The 22262-nt window shown below is 43.4% G+C and overlaps 2 protein-coding genes across 3 annotated transcripts in view; one reads left to right on the top strand and one right to left on the bottom strand.

Moving 5' to 3' along the window:
• LOC145405084 (NAD(P) transhydrogenase, mitochondrial-like) overlaps positions 1-16904 on the bottom strand; it is a 191692-nt gene extending 174788 nt beyond the window's left edge. The window contains exon 1 of the mRNA XM_080276595.1: positions 16797-16904. The gene's annotated coding sequence lies outside the window, so the exon portion shown is untranslated. The remainder of the gene's footprint in view (positions 1-16796) is intronic.
• Positions 16905-17133: 229 nt separating this feature from the next.
• LOC145405088 (isocitrate dehydrogenase [NADP], mitochondrial-like) overlaps positions 17134-22262 on the top strand; it is a 110772-nt gene continuing 105643 nt past the window's right edge. Inside the window, exon 1 of one of the 2 annotated variants that reach the window (XM_080276602.1) lies at positions 17134-17321. In XM_080276602.1, the coding sequence (XP_080132728.1) occupies positions 17222-17321 (100 nt within the window). In that variant the 5' untranslated portion in view covers positions 17134-17221. Of the gene's footprint in view, positions 17322-18977; positions 19240-22262 lie in introns of those variants that run through there. The other variant, XM_080276601.1, reaches the window with a different exon arrangement.

The following is a 22262-nucleotide window of genomic DNA, read 5'->3' as shown; positions in this document are numbered from 1 at the left end:
AGTTGGTATCACAATACTGTCATGTAGTAACTTTTTCACTTCCATGCACACTTCCCTGTTTCTTATCACTGCCTTCAAGGAACCAGCAACCCTTCTTGCTTGTTGTACCCTTTCAAGCACTTCCCCTCCAAACCTCCATCCTAACTCATCACACTACCCAAGTACTTAAACGTACTCACATTTTCCATTTCCTCATCGTCCACCCTCACTGTACATTCACTGACTTCACCTCTCTCAAAGACCATAAATTTACTCTTCCCTACATTCATCTTTAGATTTTGTTTCTTACACAGTCTCCCAAACTCATCCACCGAGCCTTGCAGCTCTCCTTCGTCTTCACTTAACAACACAGTATCATCTGCAAACAACAGTATAAGGAGTTTCCAAACACTGCCCTCTCTCATTAGGGCCACTCCAACATCCACTGCCCTACCTTGTATCTCTTTTATTACCCCATCCATATACAGATTGAAGAGCCATGGAGACATGACATATCCCTGTTTCAACCCAACCTTCAAATAGAAAAACTCAGTTCACTATCCACACACACTACAGCCTTAGCACCCTCATACATACTGTTCACAGCATTCAACAACTTCCCATCTGCTCCACATATTCTTAATACTTTCCACAATCCTCGTCTGTCCACCCTGTCATATGCTTTCTCCAAATCCATGAAGATCGCATACAACTTCTTTCCCTTCTCTAGACACTTTTCCACCAAAGATCTAAGAATGAATATTTGATCTACACAACCTCTTCCCTTCTTAAAGCCTCCCTGTTCTTCTCCAACTAATTCCTCTGTTTTTTCCCTAACTCTGTCAATAAGTATCCTATCTTATACTTTTCCTATTACACTAAGAAGACAAATGCCCCTATGATTACCATACACTTTTTTTTTCCCCCCTTTCCCTTTGTACAAGGGAATAATTATACCTGACTTCCAATCATCTGGGACTATACCTTCCTCCCAGGCCAATCTGCACATCTTCCACATCCATTCTACTACTATCTCTTCCCCATGCTTCTGCATTTCACCACACACTCCATCAATTCCTGGGACTTTCCCCATTTTGACTTTCTTCAGTGCTTCCACAACTTCCCTCCTACTGATTCCTTCCTGTCTTCTCACCTTCCTCCTCCTCCCAGCCATTTCCTAGCCACTTATACTCACATTATTTTCACTCTCTATGTTCAACAATTCATTAAAATGTTCGCCCCATCTGCATAATTTTTCTCCCTTCTCAACTAGTAAGCTACCATTTTTATCTTTCAATCCCCTACTAACTTCATTGTCACCCTGTCTGACTCTTTTTACCTCTTTCCAGAACATTTTCTTACATTCCCTCCACTTTACACTCAAATTCCTTCCACATTCCTCATCCACACTCTTCTTACTCTCTCTTACTAATCTTTTCACCTCTCTCTTCCTTTCCATATATAACTCTCTCTTCCATCTCTCAACTTCTTCCATGCCCCTATTTCTCATCCATTCATTATATGCTTTCTTCTTTTGTGCCACAGCCTGTCTCGCCTCTTCATTCCACCATGCTGTTCCTTGCACCCTCTTTTGTCTTCTCTTCACCCCACACACCACCTCACATGCTGCACATATTTCTTCTGTGAATATCTTGCACACACCTTCCACGTCCCCCATCTACTCCAATTCATATTTACCCAATCGTTCCTCTAATTCTCTCTTATAGTCTGCCTTTTTCTCATCCTCTTGTAACCTTTCCACTCTCCTTACATCTAATCCTTCCTCCCATCCTTCCCTTCTTCTATTTCTCCATTTTACTTGGACCTTGATTCTGACCACCACCAAGTTGTGGTCAGAAAGTCCACTCCCCCAACCTCTGTATGCTCTTGCATCCAATACACATCTTCACATCCTTTCATCCACACACACATAATCAATCTTTGCCTTCCTTTCATTCAGTTCACCATCCACCCTTCTCATCACCCGCCATGTATACCTGTTGATCATTTTGTGCCTGAAGAAGGTATTGGCTATCACCAACCCCCTCCCGGCACAAATGTCCACTAAAGCACTGCCATTCTCATCTACCTCAGCAGGCACACCCCACTCACCAACCACTCAATCCACCTTCACATTCCCTAGTTTACCATTCATATCACCAATCAAAAACACTCTCTCATTCCTTTCAAACTTTTCCATGCACACTTCCACATTTGTCCAGAACTCTTCTCTCACTCTGCTTGCAAGATCTTGCATTGGCGCATACATCCACACAATCTTCCACATTTGTAGTCCAACTTTCAGTCTTACCCACACAATCCTTGAACCAACTGATCCATACTCTCTTATATTCTCTTTCCATCTGTTACTCACAACAATACACACTCCTTCTTTTGCCCTCTCATTCTCACCTACTCCTGCACATATCCCCCATCCAAACTCCCATTCTCTCACACTCTCACCTCTCCATTTAGTTTCAGTTAATCCACATACATCCACTTTCGCACCCTCAAGCACCTGGACAAAATCTCTCTCTCACCTCATTGTTCGCACCACTTACATTCCAGGTCATCACTTGTATTATTGTTGAAGCTAACTTTTACATTACAACTGAATCATAACACTGGCACAAATTTAAATCAAAGTCATTTATTTCATGTTGATGAATACCACAACATAAAACTTGAAGACTTAAACAATAGTCTTAATGATTTTACATTTTATCTATCTATTTATTGCCAGATGCCACAATCCCGTAACGGGTGGCCATTTGACTTTGAGTTATTTGTTTTACGGGGAGGGGCACTAACCCTCCACTAACCCACTTGTTGACACGTAGGGAGCATATATGGTTTGATTATATGGTTACCACCCAGCGCTGTAAATGGTTTCTTGGCTTACAATTTTAATTAACAAAAATGTCGTAGTACATATCTGGTAAAAGATAAATATAAAGGGCAGTTGATATATTTACGTACGGTACTTATCCTCTCAATGTAGTCTAATTAAAGTACTTTTGTACCCAGTGAAAAATGTATATTTAACTGGAGTATGTATTGGCAGTTTGGCTTTCAGTGGAGTAATATTTATTTCTAAATAAAACACATACACAGCAGCATTAGTAATTATGCTTCGGTTGTAGCTACTTGAAACATAGCGTTATGTCCCTTCCCCACACTGCCACAAGCTCCATCACCAGGAGTACAGTACAGGAAGGACATTGCCCAGGGTTGTTCTTCTGATGGTCAGCCTTAAGGTGTACAGCATACAAGATCAGCTGAGGCAAAAATAAACACTGGGTCCTTAAAGTTCACTGTCTTTATTTTCCAAATAATTCCACTTAATGCTTTCCAACTTCACTGTTCTCACAAGTACAGGAGCTATACAAACTTTACTAACTGTAACTACAGTTAATGCTTGCCAGCAACACTTCACAAACTTCACAAGCAGCACTACACCAAAACCAACAGATCTTCACTCAAACTGATCTGAAAACCAACTGAACATGTTCTAGTCTCTTATCCATACTTATATAAACTTGCATTGTTCGAGAATCATCTACTTCTCCACAATTCTGGAACCTGCTGGTCTAGTACTGCCTCTAGCAACAACAGTTACCAACTAGGAGACATCAAAAGATGCTAGAGTTTTCCTAAATTACGTAACAATAGAAATCATTTACCATATGAACTTAAATTACATAATTTAACAAGCAATCACTTAAAACATTTTAAAGAAAAAGAGCAGAAAAATTAATGCATAACTTATGAAATAACTACGCTCACAAACAGCAGGCAAACAAGCAACTCTGACTCGTACCGATACTGGAACTACCGTACACAAAATGCCGAGAAGCTTCTCGAGCACCTAGCTGACAAATCTCACTTCTTAACAATAGTTTAGCACACAGTTTCACAGTGGTATATAACAGTTTTATACTGAAGTATACAGAATAGTATTCTGTACTGCACTACTGTCAAAATAATCCACCATGACACAAACATCAGTTTCCAATGAATCACATTGAAAAACACTGAAGATAAAAGTTTAAGCTTTAACCTACCCTAACCCAGCCTAACCTTACCTAACCTAAATTAACCATAAGTATGACCTAACCTGTGATTTAATCAATTTTATTTATGCATCTAACCATAAGTATGACCTAACCTGTAATTTAATCAATTTTACTCAAGCATCTAACATTTTTGATCATCACTGCTTTGGAGAATATACCGGTACCATAGTTTGTCTGATTTTGTTTGGGTGAAACTCTGGAATAATACCAAAACAAGGCCTGTGAGATGGGTCCTCCCCCTCTTTTCCTACTCACACACATGGCCTTGAGGGTCTTGTACTCTGTGACGTTAACATAATTAAGATATCTCCGTACAACTGTAACTGCTATCTATCTATCTATCTATCTATAGCCCGACGCCCGAATCCCGCAAAGGGTGGCCGCAGACAAAACGCCTCCAAGTCACTCTGTCACCCACCATTTGACTCCCCTCCCCCCAACTCACCCCCCCCTCCCTCATATACCTCTCAACTCCATCCCTCCACCTCATCCTCGGTCTACCCCTCCCTCTCCCTCCCTCCACCTCACCTACATACACCCTCTTAGTCAGTCTTTCATTCTCCATCCTCTCCACATGTCCAAACCACCTCAGTGTATTTCTCCTAATCTTTTCAACCACATCCACATCTACCCCACAACGTTCCTTCACTTCTTCATTCGTCAACCTGTCCCTCCATGTCACTCCACATGCTCCTCTCAAGTAACTCATTTCCACTGCTCTCACTCTTGACTTGTTCCCCTCTTGCAAGGTCCACGCCTCGCTTCCATACGTCAGGGTAGGGATCACAATACCATCATGCAGTGACTTCTTAACTTCCATACTCACCTCCCTATTTCTCATCACTGCTTTCAGTGTGCCAACAACCTTCCTTCCCTGCTGTACCCTTTCACGTACTTCATCCCCCAAAGTTCCATCCTTACTCATCACACTACCCAAGTACTTGAATGCACTCACATTCTCCATATCCTCACCATCCAGCCTCACTGCACACTCTGTGACTTCATTCCTCTCAAACACCATAACTTTACTTTTGTTTACATTAACTTTCAGCTTCCTCCTCCTACACACTGTCCCAAATTCATTCACCAAACCTTGCAACTCCCATTCATCTTCACTCAACAATACTGTATCATCAGCAAACAGCAACACCGGAAGCTTCCAAATCTCACCCTCATTCATTAAGGCCACCCCCACATCCACTGCCCTACCTTGTACCTCCTTTACGACCCCATCCATATATATATTAAACAGCCAAGGAGACATTACACACCCCTGTTTCAGCCCCACATTGAGATCAAAGAACTCACTCAGCTCACCATCCACTCGCACCGTAGCCCTAGCTCCCTCGTACATACTCTTCACAGCACTCAACAATTTCCCCTCCACTCCATATATTCTTAATACCTTCCACATACCTTTCCTATCTATTCTGTCATAAGCTTTCTCCAAGTCCATGAAGGCAGCGTACACTTTCCTTCCCTTCTCTAGATACTTCTCCACTAAACATCTTAGAACAAATATCTGATCTACACACCCTTTTCCCTTCCTAAATCCCCCTTGTTCTTCTCCAACTAGCTCCTCTGTCATATGCCTAACCCTATCAATGAGTATTCTACCATATATTTTACCAGTCACACTAAGAAGGCAAATACCCCTATGGTTACCACATACTTCTCTCTCCCTTTTCCTTTGTACAGAGGAACAATTATACCTGATTTCCAGTCCTCTGGAACCCTTCCCTCTTCCCAAGCCAATCTACACAACTTCCATATCCACTCCACAACAATCTCACCCCCATACCTAAGCATTTCACCACACACTCCATCAATTCCTGGGGCCTTTCCCAGCTTAATCTTCTTCATCGCTTCCACTACTTCCGACCTACTGATCTCTTCCTCCCTCCTCTCATCTCTTCTTCTCCCAGCCATTCCCCAACCACTTATACTCACACTGCTCTCACTCTCTACATTCAACAAATCCTCAAAGTGCTCCTTCCATCTCCTCAATTTCTCTCTCTTCTCCACCAACAATCTATTATTCCTATCTTTCACTCCCCTACTATTTCCCCTTTCACACTGCCTTACTTTCTTTACCTCCTTCCAAAACAATTTCTTACTCTCCCTCCATTTCACACTCAGATTCCTCCCAAACTCCTCATCCACTTTCTTCTTACTCTCCTTCACCAGTCTCTTAACCTCCCTTCTCCTGCTCACATATACTTCTCTCTTCTCTCTCTCATCTTCTCCCCTACCTCTACTCGCCAACCATTCACCATATGCCTTCTTCTTTTGTTCCACAGCTCGTTTCACCTCATCATTCCACCATGCTGTCCCTTGCACACCCTTGCATCTCCTCCTCACTCCACAAACCGCCTCACACGCTGTGCTTATCTCTTCCGTGAATATCTTACATACGTCTTCCCACCCCTTCCATCTGCTCTAGCTCATACCTTCCCAATCTTTCTTCCACTATGCTCTTATACTCTGTCCTCTTCTCACTATCTTGCAATTTCTCCACTCTTCTCACAGGAGCTGCTTCCTCCTGTCTTCCCCTTCGCCTCCTCAACCACCTTCTTTGCAGCTCTACCTTGGCCATCACTAAGTGATGGTCCGAGACTCCATTCCCCCACCCTCTCCACACCCTTGCATCCAACACTTGTCTTCTCATTCGCTCATCCACACACACGTAGTCTATCATTGCCTTTCGTTCAACAAGTTCACCATCCATCCTCCTCATTACTCTCCATGTATACCGGTGGATCATCTTATGACGAAAGTAGGTGTTGGCTATTGCCAACCCCTTGCCAGCACAGATGTCCACCAAAGCACTACCATTCCCATCTACTTCCGCTGGCACACCCCACTGACCAACCACTCCATCCACTCGTACATTCCCGACTTTGCCATTCATGTCTCCAATCAACAGCACTCTCTCGCTCCTCTCAAACTTGTCCATACATGCTTCTACTCTCGCCCAAAACTCATCTTTCACTCTTGCCACTCGATCCTCTGTTGGAGCATATACACATACAATCGCCCATGCTTGTATACCTACTTTCATCCTCACCCATACAATCCTTGCACCCACTGTTCCATACTCTCTTATATTCTCCTTCCACTTCTTGCTTATCATCAGACATACTCCCTCTCTTGCCCTCTCATTCTCACTGACTCCCGCACATATACCTACACCGTATTCCCATTCTCTCATCCTTTCACCTTTCCATTTAGTTTCAGTCAATCCACATATATCCACTTTTGCATCCTCAAGCACCTGGACAATCTCTCTCTCTTTCACTTCATCATTCACTCCTCTCACATTCCACGTAACTGCTAAGAATGGTAAATATGTCCATATCTACTCGTAAATCACTGGCTCACTTGATATAAAATGCTTGCTACAGAGCCGGGTGTAGGCCGTCGGCTGCCAATTTTCCTCTCCACGGCAGCTATCCACTTGTCGCTTATCCTCTTTGGCTGGAAACTGGTAGAGGAGTACCCCACTTCCAGTTTCTGCCTTGTCTTACAGCTGAAAGCACAACAGTGGAGTACAATTGTAGAATCTGCAATTCTCTCTTACTAGACGTCTGACAATTTGCCATCCAATGTGGCATTGTTAACAAGAGTCGCATGGCGCGTGACGTCACATGGGAAAGATCTATTGACAATGAATATACACAGCTCTTCAATATGCTGTCTTTTTGTTATTTTTCCAGTCGCAAGCCACTTTCGAGTTTTTCAAATAATATCCCTAATAATGAAGACAATGAAGTATGCATTACCAGTAGAGTATGGTACTTCCTCTGGGAGGCTTAACCACAGGCCTACCTACATTCATTTCCATGCTATCAAACTGCTCACTTTAAGAAAAACCCTCAGAGTGGTTATCAAACCATCTAGTGGTTCTTCTACCATCTTCTTCCAAATATGGGCAACCCAAACTAAGTATTTGTGTACAGTTACCTAACATTTCTATTGCCACCAGCACTCTCCTCATTAAATTAGGGGGCATGATGGCTCAGTGATGGAGCACCTGACTTAAGACCAAAGGGCTGAGAGTTCTCGTGCGGCCCAGTAGCTGCCCTGATGGGACGGGTAGTGCTCTCCTGTCACCTTGTGGGACTATATGATCAATCAAGGCCTAGCTCGGGGAATTCACGTCTTTGTTAAATTAAATATACTTATGATACATCAAAACTGACTAGAACGACAGAGTACTCTATCACAGTATCACCATTTTATCATATTTAATACATTCACATTCTTCTGACCTCACACTGAAAAATACAGATATCAGTCATATCTCCATCCAAATTTAAATTTTCACTCACGTCACCACGTTTCATTCAAATTTCTGATTAAGAACAAAATGCTCAATCCTCTCATCCCTGTTGTAACATGCCACTGAATACTCTGTTCTAACCAAAATGGGACACCTTGAACCAACTCTCATCATACCACGGAAAATACCATACCACCTTTAAAGTTTTCAAACTATTTATTGAATAATGGGCTAAATATCTATTGGTACTGTGCACTACCACACAACCTTTGAAACAATACCAAGGTACCGCAGTAGAATGCGTCTAAGTCTGATAACAGTCCATACCTTATCTTACCGTACTAAAGTAGACTGAACTACTACGGTACCGTATATGTTACACACGAAAATGGAGTTAACTGTATACAGGTGCCTAATGAAAATCATACGATGTGACAAAGATACAACCATATGTATATGACCCATTCACTGAGACAAACAACAGATAATACACTCGACTGCCTCACCCTTAACTTCAAGCCGAGCGAGATCATCCCCTGAGAATACAGAAGCTGCCCTACACCTCCCCCCTCCCCCTCCCGACCACGTAACCAACTACAATCTGGTTCCCCACAATCCTTTTCTGTAGTAAGTACATCAATCATAAAAAAAAAGAAACTTGTTAAATGCAAGATTTATATACTGACCAGGCAATTTCACAGCATTTTGCTTAAAAAAAAGGGGGGGGGCGATGGGGTGCCGGGAAGAGGTTGGCAACACTTCCACCTCCCGTCATGTTGGCAATAATGCGATCAGCTGATGCACAGCACCCAGCCGGCTTAAAAGAATACTCATCAAATAAGGTAGGTGAGTACTTCCTCTTTTGGAGTTCTCTCGTGGAAATATGAAATTACGCGTAAAAACAAATACCGATAACACATAAAGCTATGGATAAAAGAAAAATATCTCGAGTTCATGATTTTTCATCTATTAAAATTTACGCATATTTTCGTGAAATTCGTAAAATGTTTACCTGCAAGTATATCATGGAGTTCTCGTGCACATAGGTGGCTAAATACAGAGAAGTAGGAGTGCTTTAAAAAAAAATCCAAACTTATTAAACGCTGGCAACCCAATCACGAGCATGGGATAACTTACACAGCTACTTCTAAGGCTTCGTCGTTAGGTCGTTAGGAACAAGCTTTCTTTGAGCATCAAGAAGTATTGGGCATTTAGAATAAGTACTCATGTCTTACTGGACTTACCTACTATACCTGTATAACAGGAATCTATTGTTTATTACCATAGAATGCTACGATCATAGTGAATATGATGCTTAGGTCAAAAGAGATCTGAATATAAAAACTTTGAATATATATATATAGATAGATAGCTAGATAGATAGATAGATATATAACAGGTACGCGTCTTCACGAGGTAAACTTGTGCAATGAGAACGCCGATAATCGCTACAACTTCCACTGGTCAAGTACTTGAAGATGCCTTCCTTAAGTGGAAGGATAAATAAATCAGATGCATGAATTATCAAGAACACTTTGTTGCATAAAAACAAGACTAGCGACAACTGCCTTCACCATGTACTGTCGAAAATTAACAACAAAAATGGACTGCTGGCAGAGGAATTAGGTAGGAGAGCCGGCCATGACGTAAGTCTGACGTCACTGACGATCAGCTGCTTCATGTCTCAGCTGATAGTGGTCATGTTACTTTACACGAAAAAAAAAAAAAAAAAAAAAAAAAAAGTTTGCGAAAGGTATCATGCTGAAACATAATTCCCATCCTAAATGCAGCATAACCGTAAGACGCTTTTCTACTGCCACTTGTCCTGTAGTTTGATACGTACATCCTACCAAAAACAAAGGCACGAACACTATAGAACATAGACTGTTGTAATGTCTGCCTTCCCTCGATATCAGTTCTATGCACAGAACGAAACATTAAGAAATGCAGCGTTGAAAACTGAAAGATTACTCTTATAGCAGTTTCTATTCCCCCCCCCCCCACCGCATTCAGGCCACAAGGCTTGGGCATACTTTACGCTGATAAGTATGAAAAGTAAAACCTTACTGATGATTCACAAAGCATATCAGTGGGGCGGGGGAATTTTTTATTCCGGGGAAATTTAACATTACCAGGGTTGACATCTCTCGGGCAATATCACACGATGGAAAGGTTATTGTATAGGGTATTGTGTAGGCTATACAGGAATATACATCCAGAGTGGTGGTACGATATGGAGAAATGGCATCACTCAAAGGAAGGGTGCTTTGGGTTTCATCAGCTATTTTTAAAAACATTCATTTACCCTCCCACTTGTTTTCCATAATGGATTTACTACGTGGCTGAAATGAAAATTTGCCAAATTAAAGTATGAAGGACATCATATTTAGATCCGGAGGAAACAAGGGATAGATGCTGACGAGGAGCACACCTTCAACATGTTACATTTGTTGAGTCTGGTTTTAGCGATTTCTCCATTCTTTTCCTCAATTGTTATTTATATCGGCTTAATCTACTCTACCTCACTAACATACAGGTGCGTAACGTGAAGTAAATCGCTAAGGATACGGTATCACGAAATCTTCAAACCCAACTAAAATACAGCTATCGTGGGGTAGTCTCGCTTGAACGCTAAAAGCAACACCTCTTCCGAAACGATTAATTTCTTCTTACATTTTAATATTCCCTTGTATGGGATATGGTGTAATACGCTAAATCGCTAAGGAAAAGGTGCTACGAAGAGTCACAACCCCTGTCATTACGATGGTTGTCACTTCCAAGTTGGTCATTTGGAATGAGGTCATAACTTCATATTTGGATATTTCATCAATGAAATGACGGTCATATAGAAAAAAAAACGCAGAATTCGAGCCTAATGTTGACTTAGGGATCAAATACTGTATATCGAAAAAAAAAATAAAATAAAATAACCGCAACCTAAAGATGTACTGTCAAGGGACAAGATAGTATACTATCTATAATCTGTTTAGATTGGCGTAAAATTTTCCTCTCTCATTCCTGAATGCCGAACTGTTGCGTGATTAACACTAGAATACGGTGCTCGTCAAGAAGTGCTATGGAAATTATGTTAATCCCTTCCGCCACTGAACTGCGGGGAATAAACTGCAAAAGGACTAAAACCTCCGCCTTTTCTCATTTTAACTAGGTAAGGATATTCGTCTTGTTGTGATTGCAGAATAAGACAATAATGCGACTCAGTATTTCCACAGCACTTCGTGAAGAGCATTTTAATATTCTGTTACTTCTCAGCATTCAAGAAGGATGTCTGGAGTTTTACGCCGTTGAAGTGAACCATCATCCACTCACGATGCAGTGCTATCTACTTCTTCCTTCACCTTTACTTTTTCTGTGTCTTTGTTCCCATTTCTCCCATTTTGCCTGTCGCTTTTTATTATTTTTTTTCCTTTTCAGGGGGCTTTACATTAAATAATAAGCCTAATGATTTCCTGTAAGCCAGGCAACTATTTAGAACGCTGGGTGGTAACCATGTAACCAACCACGTGTTCCCAAAGTGTCAACATATGGGTTGGCGAAGGATTAGTGTCCCTTGCCGTAAAACAACTCAAAGACAAACGGTCACCTCGTGTGAGATCATGGCGTCTGACTTTAAAGAGATAGACATGTTAAAACCGAATTAATGAAATTTAATAGTAGTTGTAGCCCCAGATTCATGTAACCAGGAACCAGGCGCATTGCAGGCTGAAGCTGCTCTTGCCGCAGTCCACCACCGTATTTTCCATGCACAATCGTATTTTATAGTCGGGCGACTGTGGTTAGGGGCTTTCGATGGGACGAAAGACGTTTGTATAATCCAACAACGGAGCTTTCCTGTTACATCAGTGCCACCATGCAAAGGCGTCCCTCACTTGGATTGATGTACTGTCTACGCTATGGACCAAGATCTAAGGATAGTCTTCTTTGACCTTGCTATGGACAAAGTAATATACCCAAGCTCGTATTCTTGTCGGTTAAGGATCTAGGATGACCTTCCCATGTATCTAAAAGGGAAGGAAAAGTTTAATACGGGGGAAGGCTCCCTAGCACCTCTTCCTTAACGATTTCTTTCCAACTAGAAACTTTTTTTTTTTTTTTTTTATGCGAGGAAAGGAACCAAAGGCCATGAGCCCGCAGTAACAGTTCCCTCCAAGAGGAAAACAAAATACAATAGAGAGCCAAAATCAAGATCCGATCATTTTGAGATGTCTGGACACACTGCGTTTGAAAGACTGGAGATCATAAGCAGCAGGAAATACAGACAGAGGGAGACAGTTCCAGAGTTGACCTGTTGCATAAATGAAAGACTGGGAGTAACGGTTAACTCTTGCATTAGAGAGTTGGACAGAAAAGAGATGAGAGTTTGCTGCCAGACGGGTGCTATGCGCCCGTTGTAGAGGTGGAGGAATGCAAGCACACAGTTCAGAGAAGCAGTGACCATTAAGGTATCAATAGAAAAAGAGATAAAAATGCAACAGTGCGGCGAAGAGACAGAGGTTGAAGGGAGTCAGTAAGAGGAGGTGAGTTAATGAGACAAAAAGCATTTGACTCCACCCTACTGAGAAGAGCTGTATGTGGGGAGCCTCCCCACACATGAGAGTTGTACTCCACACAGGGGCGGATAAAACTCCAGTATAGAGTCAACAATTGTGCAGGGGTAAAGAGCAGAGTCGGTTTAGCACACCCAAACTCTTGGAAGCAGATTTTACAAGAGATGTAATATGATCTTTCCAAGATAAGTCCCGAGTAAATGAAACCCCAAGCATGTTCAAGGATCATGCAGGATTAAGCTGAATATTATTAAACATTAGTGGGTATACCTGTGGAAGAGTCTGTCGGGTTGATAGGTGTAAGAACTGAGTCTTAGATGCATTAAAAACAACCATATTATTTTTACCCCAGTCAGAGATACGAGCCAAGTCAGACATTAGGTGTGCCATAGCCTCATCCCTTGTTTGTTGAAGTAACTGTTGAGATGGGCGTTGCGGGAACCGAATGGAAAGGTGAAGGGTGGAGTCATCAGTGTATGAGTGGATAGGGTTAGATGTACAGCTTAGATCACTGATGAATAAAAGGAAGAGAGCTGGTGATAGGACAGAGCCCTGAGGAACACCACTGTTGATAGATCTAGGAGAACGATGGCCGTCTACAACAGCGGCTGTAGAATGACCAGAAAGGAAGCTAGCGATGAAGGAAGCTAGCGATGAAGGCACAGATAGAAGGATAGAAAGCATAGGAGGGCAGTTTGGAAATTAAAGATTTATGCCAGACTCAATCGAAAGCCTTTGAGATGTCAAGTGCAATGGCAAAGCTTTCGCCAAAGTCCCGAAAGGAGGATGACCAGGAGTCTGAAAGGTAGGTGAGAAGATCGCCAGTGGAGCGTCCCTGACGGAACCCGTACTGACGATCGGAAAGAAGGTTGTGATGGGAAAGATGCCATAAAAATTTTCTATTGAAAATTGACTCGAAAACTTTTGAAATACAGGACGTTAAAGCAATTGGACGATAGTTGGAGGGTTGGGAGTGGTCACCCTTCTTTGGGACTGGCTGAATGAGAGCAAACTTCCAGCAAGAAGGAAAGGTACAAGTTGACAGACAAAGGCGAAAGAGTTTGCCTAGGCAGGGTGTAAGTACAGAAGCACAGTTCTTGAGAACAACAAGAGGGACCCCATCAGGCCCATATGCCTTGTTAGTACTGAGGCCAGTGATGGCAGAAAATACATCAGCTGAAGAAATTTTAATGTCAGCCATGAGGAAGTCAGAGGGGGGACGTGATGGAGGAACAGCACCGGAATCGTCTAAGGTGGAATTGGAGGAGAAAGTCTGTGCGAAGAGATCTGCTTTAACAGTAAAAGAAATAGCTACAGAACCATCCGAGTAGAAAAGAGGAGGGAAGGATGATGAGGTAAAGTTGTTAGAAAGGTTTTTGGCAAGGTGCCAGAAGGAGCGGGAAGAATTCGAGTTGGAGAGTTGAGAGCATTTAGTATGGATGAAATTATTTTTAGCAAAGCGAAGAACAGACTTAGCACGATTCCGGGCAGAAACGTAAAGATGATGTGATTCAGGGGTGGGTTGGCTCCAGTACCTTTTGTAGGCCCTCTCCTTGTTGCGGACAGCATTAGAATAAGCATGATTAAACCAAGGCTTTCTTGCTTTAGTCAAAGGATATGAGAAAGGAATGTATGCTTCCATGCCCGAGAGAATAACCTCCGTAATGCGCAAGGCACACTTAGATGGCTCACGGCCATGGAAGCAATAATCATTCCAGGGAAAATCAAAGAAGTACTGCCTGAGGGCCTCCCATTCCGCGGCTCCAAAATGCCACAGACGACGTTTCCCTGGAGGGTCCACAGGCCGTACCGGAGTGATAGGACAGGTTAAGGTGATAAGGTTGTGATCGGAGGAGCCCAACGGAGAGAAAAGATTAACAGAGTAAGCAGAAGGATTAGTTGAGAGGAAGAGGTCAAGTATGTTGGAGCTCTCTCCAAGGCGGTCAGGGATACGGGCAGGATGCTGTAGAAGCTGCTCTAGGTCATTAAGGATAGAAAAGATGTAGGCTTGTTCACCAGGTGGATCAGTGAAAGGAGAAGAGAGCCAAAGGTGGTGGTGAACATTTAAATCTCCTAGAATGGAGATTTCAGAGAAAGGAGAAATGGATAGAATGTGTTCCATCGTAGAAGTAAGATAGTCGAAGAATTTTTGATAGTCAGTAGAATGAGGGGATAAGTAAACAGCACAGATATATTTATTCAGAGAATGACAGGAAAGCCGAAGCCAGAGTGTAGAGAATTCAGAAGAATCGAGTTCAGGAACACGAGAGCAAGATAAGTCGTTGCGTATATATACACAACAGCCACCTTTGGCTTTGAAATGAGTATAGAGAAAGTAGGAGGATACAGAAATGGGTTTGCTGTCAGTTGCCTCAGACAGCTGAGTCTCAGTTAGAAAAAGAAGGCGAGGTTTAGGAGGAGGAGAGGTGGTGCTCAACAGAGCGAAAGTTAGGCCGCGAATGTTGCAGAAATGAAGAAGAGAGTCAGACAGTGGTTCCAGGCACCTCGAGTCGTCACCGGGAGAGGGGCGGATGGTGGGGGCATTTATGGTCCCCCCCCCCCGGGGACTCCGAGGCTTGGTGATGAGACGCCATAATTTTTTGAATATTGGAAAAGGAAGTGTACTGTGCATGTAGTTTGGTGTAGATAGAGAAATTTGTACTGGAGAGCATGCTGACCTACTCTCTGTGTAACTGAGACACTGAAAAAGTTCAGCAAAGGGGGATGGTCAGGAACTAGTTCCTGACCATCCCTAGTCCTCAGGGCTGATGAAACGGGAGCTCCAGCACTCCGTCATCAGCTTTCCATCTACCTCGGGAGTACTGCCCTGCTCGACTGGTGCTATAGTCTACTTCCACTACTCATTAACATCCACCTTTTTATCTTTTTAATGTGGATATAGATTGCAAAAATAACACGCACAAATAATAGATAACGAAGGAGAAAGAGAAATAATTCGGTAAGGAAAAGGTGTCAGTAAGCTTCCTGACTGCACCAGAATAGCGCCCCAAGTAGGCTACCACTTGTGAACAGGTGGGTAGCCTGTGAGGATGATTGTGTTTCCGATGAACCTGAGGCATCTACAAACGGAAGGATATAGAGTCACCAAGTGAAGGCATCCCTCTTCAGCACCAAAAAAAAAAAAAAAAAAAAAAAAAAAAAAAAAAAATCGGATGCCAAAAGGCAGATGCTAACCAATGCTTTGTGTGTGTGTGCTAGCATTTTTCCACAATATATATTATAGGCTACAATGCTTTAAAAATAGCATTTAAAGGAACTGACGAAAAACAAACCACTACATATGTTAGTCCGAAACATTTAAGTACCACGGAATTTACTCTTGTGATGTGTGAGTACGTTAGGCTCTGAATAAAACTTCGAACGTTTCCTAACTCAAGGTCGCTGGATGATTAACACTGAAAATTAAAATCCACTCTCTTACATGGTACCAACTGACATTTGCTTCAGTAAAGCAAAATCTAGCGCAATACCTGTAACTTACCTTTGCTGAACGACAATTTACTTCCCATGCATCAACTTTCCATTAACAACACGCCTTTTAGACCTAGGCTATGCCATTTACCCTATTGCACCAAGTCTTCAGCAACCATAGGGTTTATTTAAAAACTTCCCTAAACTTCGCTTCTTTGTAAACGTTAAAGAACATATTTTTGATTATCTTTGATCGCATAAAAACATTCAACGGCCCACACACTCGCACCTGGAAAGTGTTTTTCGCCCAAGAATTGTGACCAATGATACGGAGGTTACCAGCCCGGAGCTAGCTTCAGTCAGCACAAGCCGGCATAAATATATATATAACGCATGCCCGCAGTATCTCCTGGACACCGGGCATGATTTCTATAAGCCCTGTAAATATAGAGACGTACTTACCGACGAATGAATGGAGCAAGAACGATATAAAATATGGAAGAAATGGGAGTGCTAATACGTGCAGCTCCCCGGCCCGGCCGAGTGCTGGCGAGTTTACTAGTACCCCCCCCTTCTCCCCGACTGCGCGACCCCCTTTCCTAGTGCGCACGCCACCACTTTGCCAAAATGCATTTAATGGATTTTACCATTGCAACATCATAAACTGGTGAGAGATAAAGTCGGCCGATGTATATTAATTATTTCCATTTGTTAAGAGAAATGGTAAAAGTGACTGATACTATAATGAACACGGTGGAATAATATGAAAGTGCAATGGCAGTATCCGGCATTAAGAACAGCCGCCAGCGCTTCAGCTGTTGTCTGTTGCCGGTAGCAGCGCCAACACCACTGCTGGGACTCTACTCTACCGCACCTTCTTCTACAACATGGCCTCTACACTCGCAAATGTTGCAAAGGCAGCCTTGGCCGCGGTCCCCCAGCAGGGCAAGGTCGTCGTTCCTTGCGTTATGACGCAAAAACGATTCTGTAAGTACTGAAGCTCCGTTGCCCGAAGCGAATTTCTGGGGTAGTGCATTGTTAATTTTAATTTTATAAGAACATCTGGGAGAGGTAAGAAATCATGTAGTGCCTTCATTTCTGCCTCTAAAATTGCTTGCAGTTACTTACAATACCCGCATATTTCATGATGTTAGGCGTTTAAAGATTAGTCCGTACAGTTTGGTTCTTTGTAGTCAGGCAACGAAATAATATTTTAAGCAACCACAATATGTTTCAGTATTTTAGTGAGATCCAGCTCAAACCCGTTCCCCCTCTTTGAAAACTATAGCTAGTAAGGGAATTCTCGGTACTTCTTTGCAGAATCAGGTTATGTAAGAGACACCAGGCGGTCTTCAAAACATTTAATGCCATGGTTAGGAAGGTTTCTTACTTCAGAGTTACGAAAACGTTCTCTGAGATGAACGTTTTATCAGGTTCCTCGATGGTTACGATGCTTTGGTAACTGGTGGGTTTGCGCAGGCCTAAGCTTGTTGCACTTGCCGGGATAAGAGTACATAGAAACTTGTGCTCCGGAAGTCTTTAAAAATAGTTCGTTTTTTTTTTTTTTTTTGCATGGCTATTTGCCTTTGAATTTACTGCGTTCGGTAATAGCATATAGGTGTCGATAGGAGATGGCCATCATGCACAACTTCCACAGTGATGGGTAATTATCTGTCCCTCCTGCAGAAGTTCTGCTGGCCTTCGCATTTCGATCCTGAGGTCATGTGTTCACAACAGTAGCCTACACCAACCCTGTACCGACATCCAGTCTAAACTCTCCTACAACAAAAATTAATCGAAGCTCGTACCTTGACTAAGTAACCCACCATTATATACAGGTCTTTTCTGTACAGCATTGCACCTTATCTTCTTTCCTACCGTCTTAAGTTTTGGGAAACTCATTAACCTCTGTACCGCTGACGGAGACAGATTCCCCATGTAAACCCTGATGTTTTATCACTGCCTTTCGTAGACTTCGCTTCCAATATGGAAAATCATTCTAAGCGATCATATTCTCTAATTACGTAAATGTGACTGATTTTGTTTGTACAAGGCTAAACCTCGTTGAAATCGATCGCCGGTTTGACTACGTGACTAGGAGGCTGTGGGTGGAGGCGAGTGAAGGGACTGGTAGGGAGGGGGCGTGGTGAATTGAAGCCATAGGAGCTGAAGAAAGTAGTTACGTAACAGGTTCACAAAAATGTAGTGGTAACTATATAGGTAGAGTCTGGGAAAATATAAAATGTTTGTAAAACGCAAATCGGGACGTTGGATGGGGGGAGAAGACGGCTGTGTGTGCATGCTTGAGCCGGTGGTGTGTGTGCGTGCGTGTGTACGCATGTTTGTATAGCTGTTACCCCCCTCTCTCTCTCTCCAGCTCTTTCTCCTCGCCTACCACCTCTTCGCTCTATCCCTCCACCCCCCACGCCTCATCCCCCGTCCTCTTGCTTCCTAGATCTAAACCCCCCACTCCTCTCCCCTCCCGTCCCCACGGGACCTCTCATCTCTTGCCCATTCTCTCCCCCTCCTTCATCCGCCGTTTTCTCAGTCGCCTCGGACTGCACACCCGAGGTCATCTGGTAGCTCCCGAGGCCTGTGACATGGCCATTATTGGAACAATCGGGTGGAAGCACCCGACTGTTAATCGGGCAGGGTACACCGTCCGAGCTGGGCAGGCTACTGTAAAATTTATTTGTAAAAATAATATATGAAAATACGTGTGGTATGTTCTGGGTAACGTCAGTACATATCATTTCGATGTTTTGGTGCAGAGTTGTTAAAAATTTGTACACACTCAAATGTTTTACAAGAGTATGGTGCAGCCACAATAATACTAGCTATCGTCAACAAACCAGCTCCATCGTCTGCCGTGGCTGCAAGTCACCACTGCAGGCGGTTGGAAAAGGTAATATGTACCTATTGTACATTCAGATATATGCTTAAAACAATACCAAATCATGTTTCCTGCCTTAACCCCTAAAACGCGGCTGTGTACGCGCGATCCCCCCCCCTGTGGCGGGGTTGTAGCGGGGTCTGAGTACCTGTGGAAAAATATTAGCCAAAAATCATAGATTAACCCTAGAGCATTAAAATTTTTAAGGCATATATTACTTACATTCAGCTATCTCCTGAGCCACATGTTGAGCCTTCGTTGACTACCCAAGGACTTGTGAAGACTTGCAAAGTTGGGTAACAAAGTCTTCACTCTCACACCTCCAGAAACCCGGTTTTCTTTCTACCACAGCCTCAGTCTGTCACAGTACACTTTATACAACAACGTACAGGTTGTTTGGAATCCGTATTTGTAAATAAGAACTGAAAATAAGGCTAAAATGGACAGAGCGCACGGCCGACATGCAGCGCGGTGGCGATCTTCCCGTCAATATTGTCACATTTGCCTTTTCTCGGCAAAAAACACGTATACTCCTTTTTTTTCCATCATAGGACTTCGCAAACGTTTGCCTGTCACTATTACGGTAATAAAAATCAATGTCACTGCCAGTATTGTGGACTGGGAATGAGGAAGACCACCGCGGCGCGAGTTTATTCAGCCTTACGGCACGCACTTTATTCTCGCTCCTGTCGGCCACTCGCACTTCATTTCTATCGCTCACTTTCACTGTATCTTTTTTTTTTTTGCCTTATTCATCAGTGTCACTGTCCAGTGTTATAAAAATAATATTTTATACACAAAAAACTTTTACTTTCAGAACATAGAATAGGAAAATATGCTTTTATCTTTTTACACTGGAGTGACTGTCACTCGCAATACTTATATGATTACTATGTACAATTATTTACAACAAAAAACACTGTAACTGTCAGTGCTTTTACAAGTACATACACTAATTTACACTCATCAGGCTGTCACTGTCAGCACGTAAAAAAGAAAAACTAAACAATATTATCACTGTCACTCTCAGTATTTTTCCCAATATTTTTACCCTTATTTTCAAAATCTACTTAGGCTGTGGTAGTCGAAAAAACACGGGTAAGCACAGAGGGGAACTTTGCACTCTTTGCACTGCAAGGAGGTGCGCCTAAAAGTTCTTTCCTGCCTGGTAGTGTGGCTGCACACATGACACCTCCTCAGTGCTTTCCCCCTCTTTGCAGTGGCTGGCAGTGGCTCCAGGCGGTGTCGCTGAAGGTAGGCCATACACTGTAGGCGGTCTGGAGGTGTGTGAGGGTGGCGTTTGGGACCTGTTGAAAGCACCTGGCCATAACGCTGAAGCAGCTGGTAGACACAAGTCTTGGAGAATCTTCTGAGAGAGTAGTTGGCTGGCTTCCTGTTCTTGATTTTATACAGGATGAAGGCGTTCAACATGCACATGTCAATCAAGTGCAAGAACACCTTCCTGTACCAACGACGATTTTTCCTCAGACAGTCAATCTCTCCAATCATCATATCCGACTTGTCCACCAGCCGCATATTGACGTTATAGTCAATTACAGCATCAGGCTTCATCACAGGCTCGCCAGTCCTTCTGTCGACCTTCCCTGTTGCCAGCATTTCACCCTTGTGTACTGTGGTGAGCATGTTCACGACTCTCTTATCATGCCACCTGATCGCAAGCATCTTGTCAGATTTCTTCAGGTGCACGTCTCCCCGCTTTGACTTTTCAGCCTCTGGGAAGGCAGGGTAATGTGCCCTGTTACTTCTGACAGTGCCACAGGAGCCGACGCCGTGTTCAGAAAGGTACTTGGCGAGTTTTGGAGCTGTATAATAATTGTCCGTATACAGGACATGATTCTCGCCAAAGTACTTTTCCAAAAGCACTTTCACCACAGAACCAGAGAATCCAAGGGGGTCAGTCTTATCCAAGTCGACATTGCTGGCGGTGTAGATGACGAAGTCAAGGATGAACCCCGTCTTGCAGTCGCACAGCACGAAAAACTTGATTCCAAAGCGGTGGCGTTTGCTTGGAATGTACTGGACGAACCGAAGACGATTTTGCCCCTGAACAATACCAAAGACTCGCGTCAATCACGACTTTCTTGAAAGGGCGCAAGAACCTCGTAAACTTATCTTTGATCATGTTCAGGATTCCCCTCACTTTCCATAATGGGTCAGTTTGGGAAGGCTCATCATTATTCGCGAAGTGAAGATAAGTCATCAGCTGCCTAAACGATCGCGGCTCATGTATTTATTGAATATTGGTGTTGGGCACAGCTCGTCGGAACCCCAGTACTCTTCCAACTTATGCTTCCAGTTGTGCGGCATAAGCAACATCAAGGCAATAAATACAAAAAGCTCGCGGATCGTCAAAGGCACCCATGATGCCATCCGGCGACGTGGATGGCGACGCAGCCTCACCACCTTCTTCGCGAATTGGCGCACATTGCCCCTCGTACCTGTTGGTCTCGGTACAGATGTGCTCCATAACCTCGTCGTCAAGGAAGGCCAACAGGTAGTCAACACATTCACCATCGTCGTCCACAGGGAAGTCAGCCTGAAGTCCACACTCACTTTCGTCAAAGGGCAGATCTTCAGGCACAAAATCTGATCCCTCTGACCACACAAAAGAATCTAAAGTTCCCTGCCTCGGGTGGTTGGTGCTGGGGGGGGGGGGGGGTGAGGCAGGTCGTGTGGGAGTGGGTGAGGCAGGCTGGGCAATAGTAGGTAAGGGAGAGGTTATCCCAGGCCGTGTTGGTGTTGTGGTGGTGGTGGTGGTGGTTGGAGGGAGATTATCGCTTGGGTCAAGGTCACCCGCGGTGGCGTGACTCCTGAGTTGCCTAGTGGGAGTTAGCCTAGGGGACTTAACTTTACTCACACGAACACTAGGCCTACGATAACCTCTCATACCTAACATTGCTCGTCTACTTCCCTTTCTCGGTGGTGATGGAGACTCCGATGACTCAGGAGACAGGACAGCAGACGAGGAGGACGAGAGAAGAGGGCTGGGAGAACGTGGCGGGCTTGCGGTGGTG

Source organism: Coenobita brevimanus, chromosome 65 (assembly GCF_032717465.1).
Source record: "Coenobita brevimanus isolate Jiangsu-jjx chromosome 65, ASM3271746v2, whole genome shotgun sequence".
NCBI lineage: Eukaryota > Metazoa > Arthropoda > Malacostraca > Decapoda > Coenobitidae > Coenobita > Coenobita brevimanus.
This window is presented reverse-complemented; position numbering and strand designations above follow the sequence as displayed.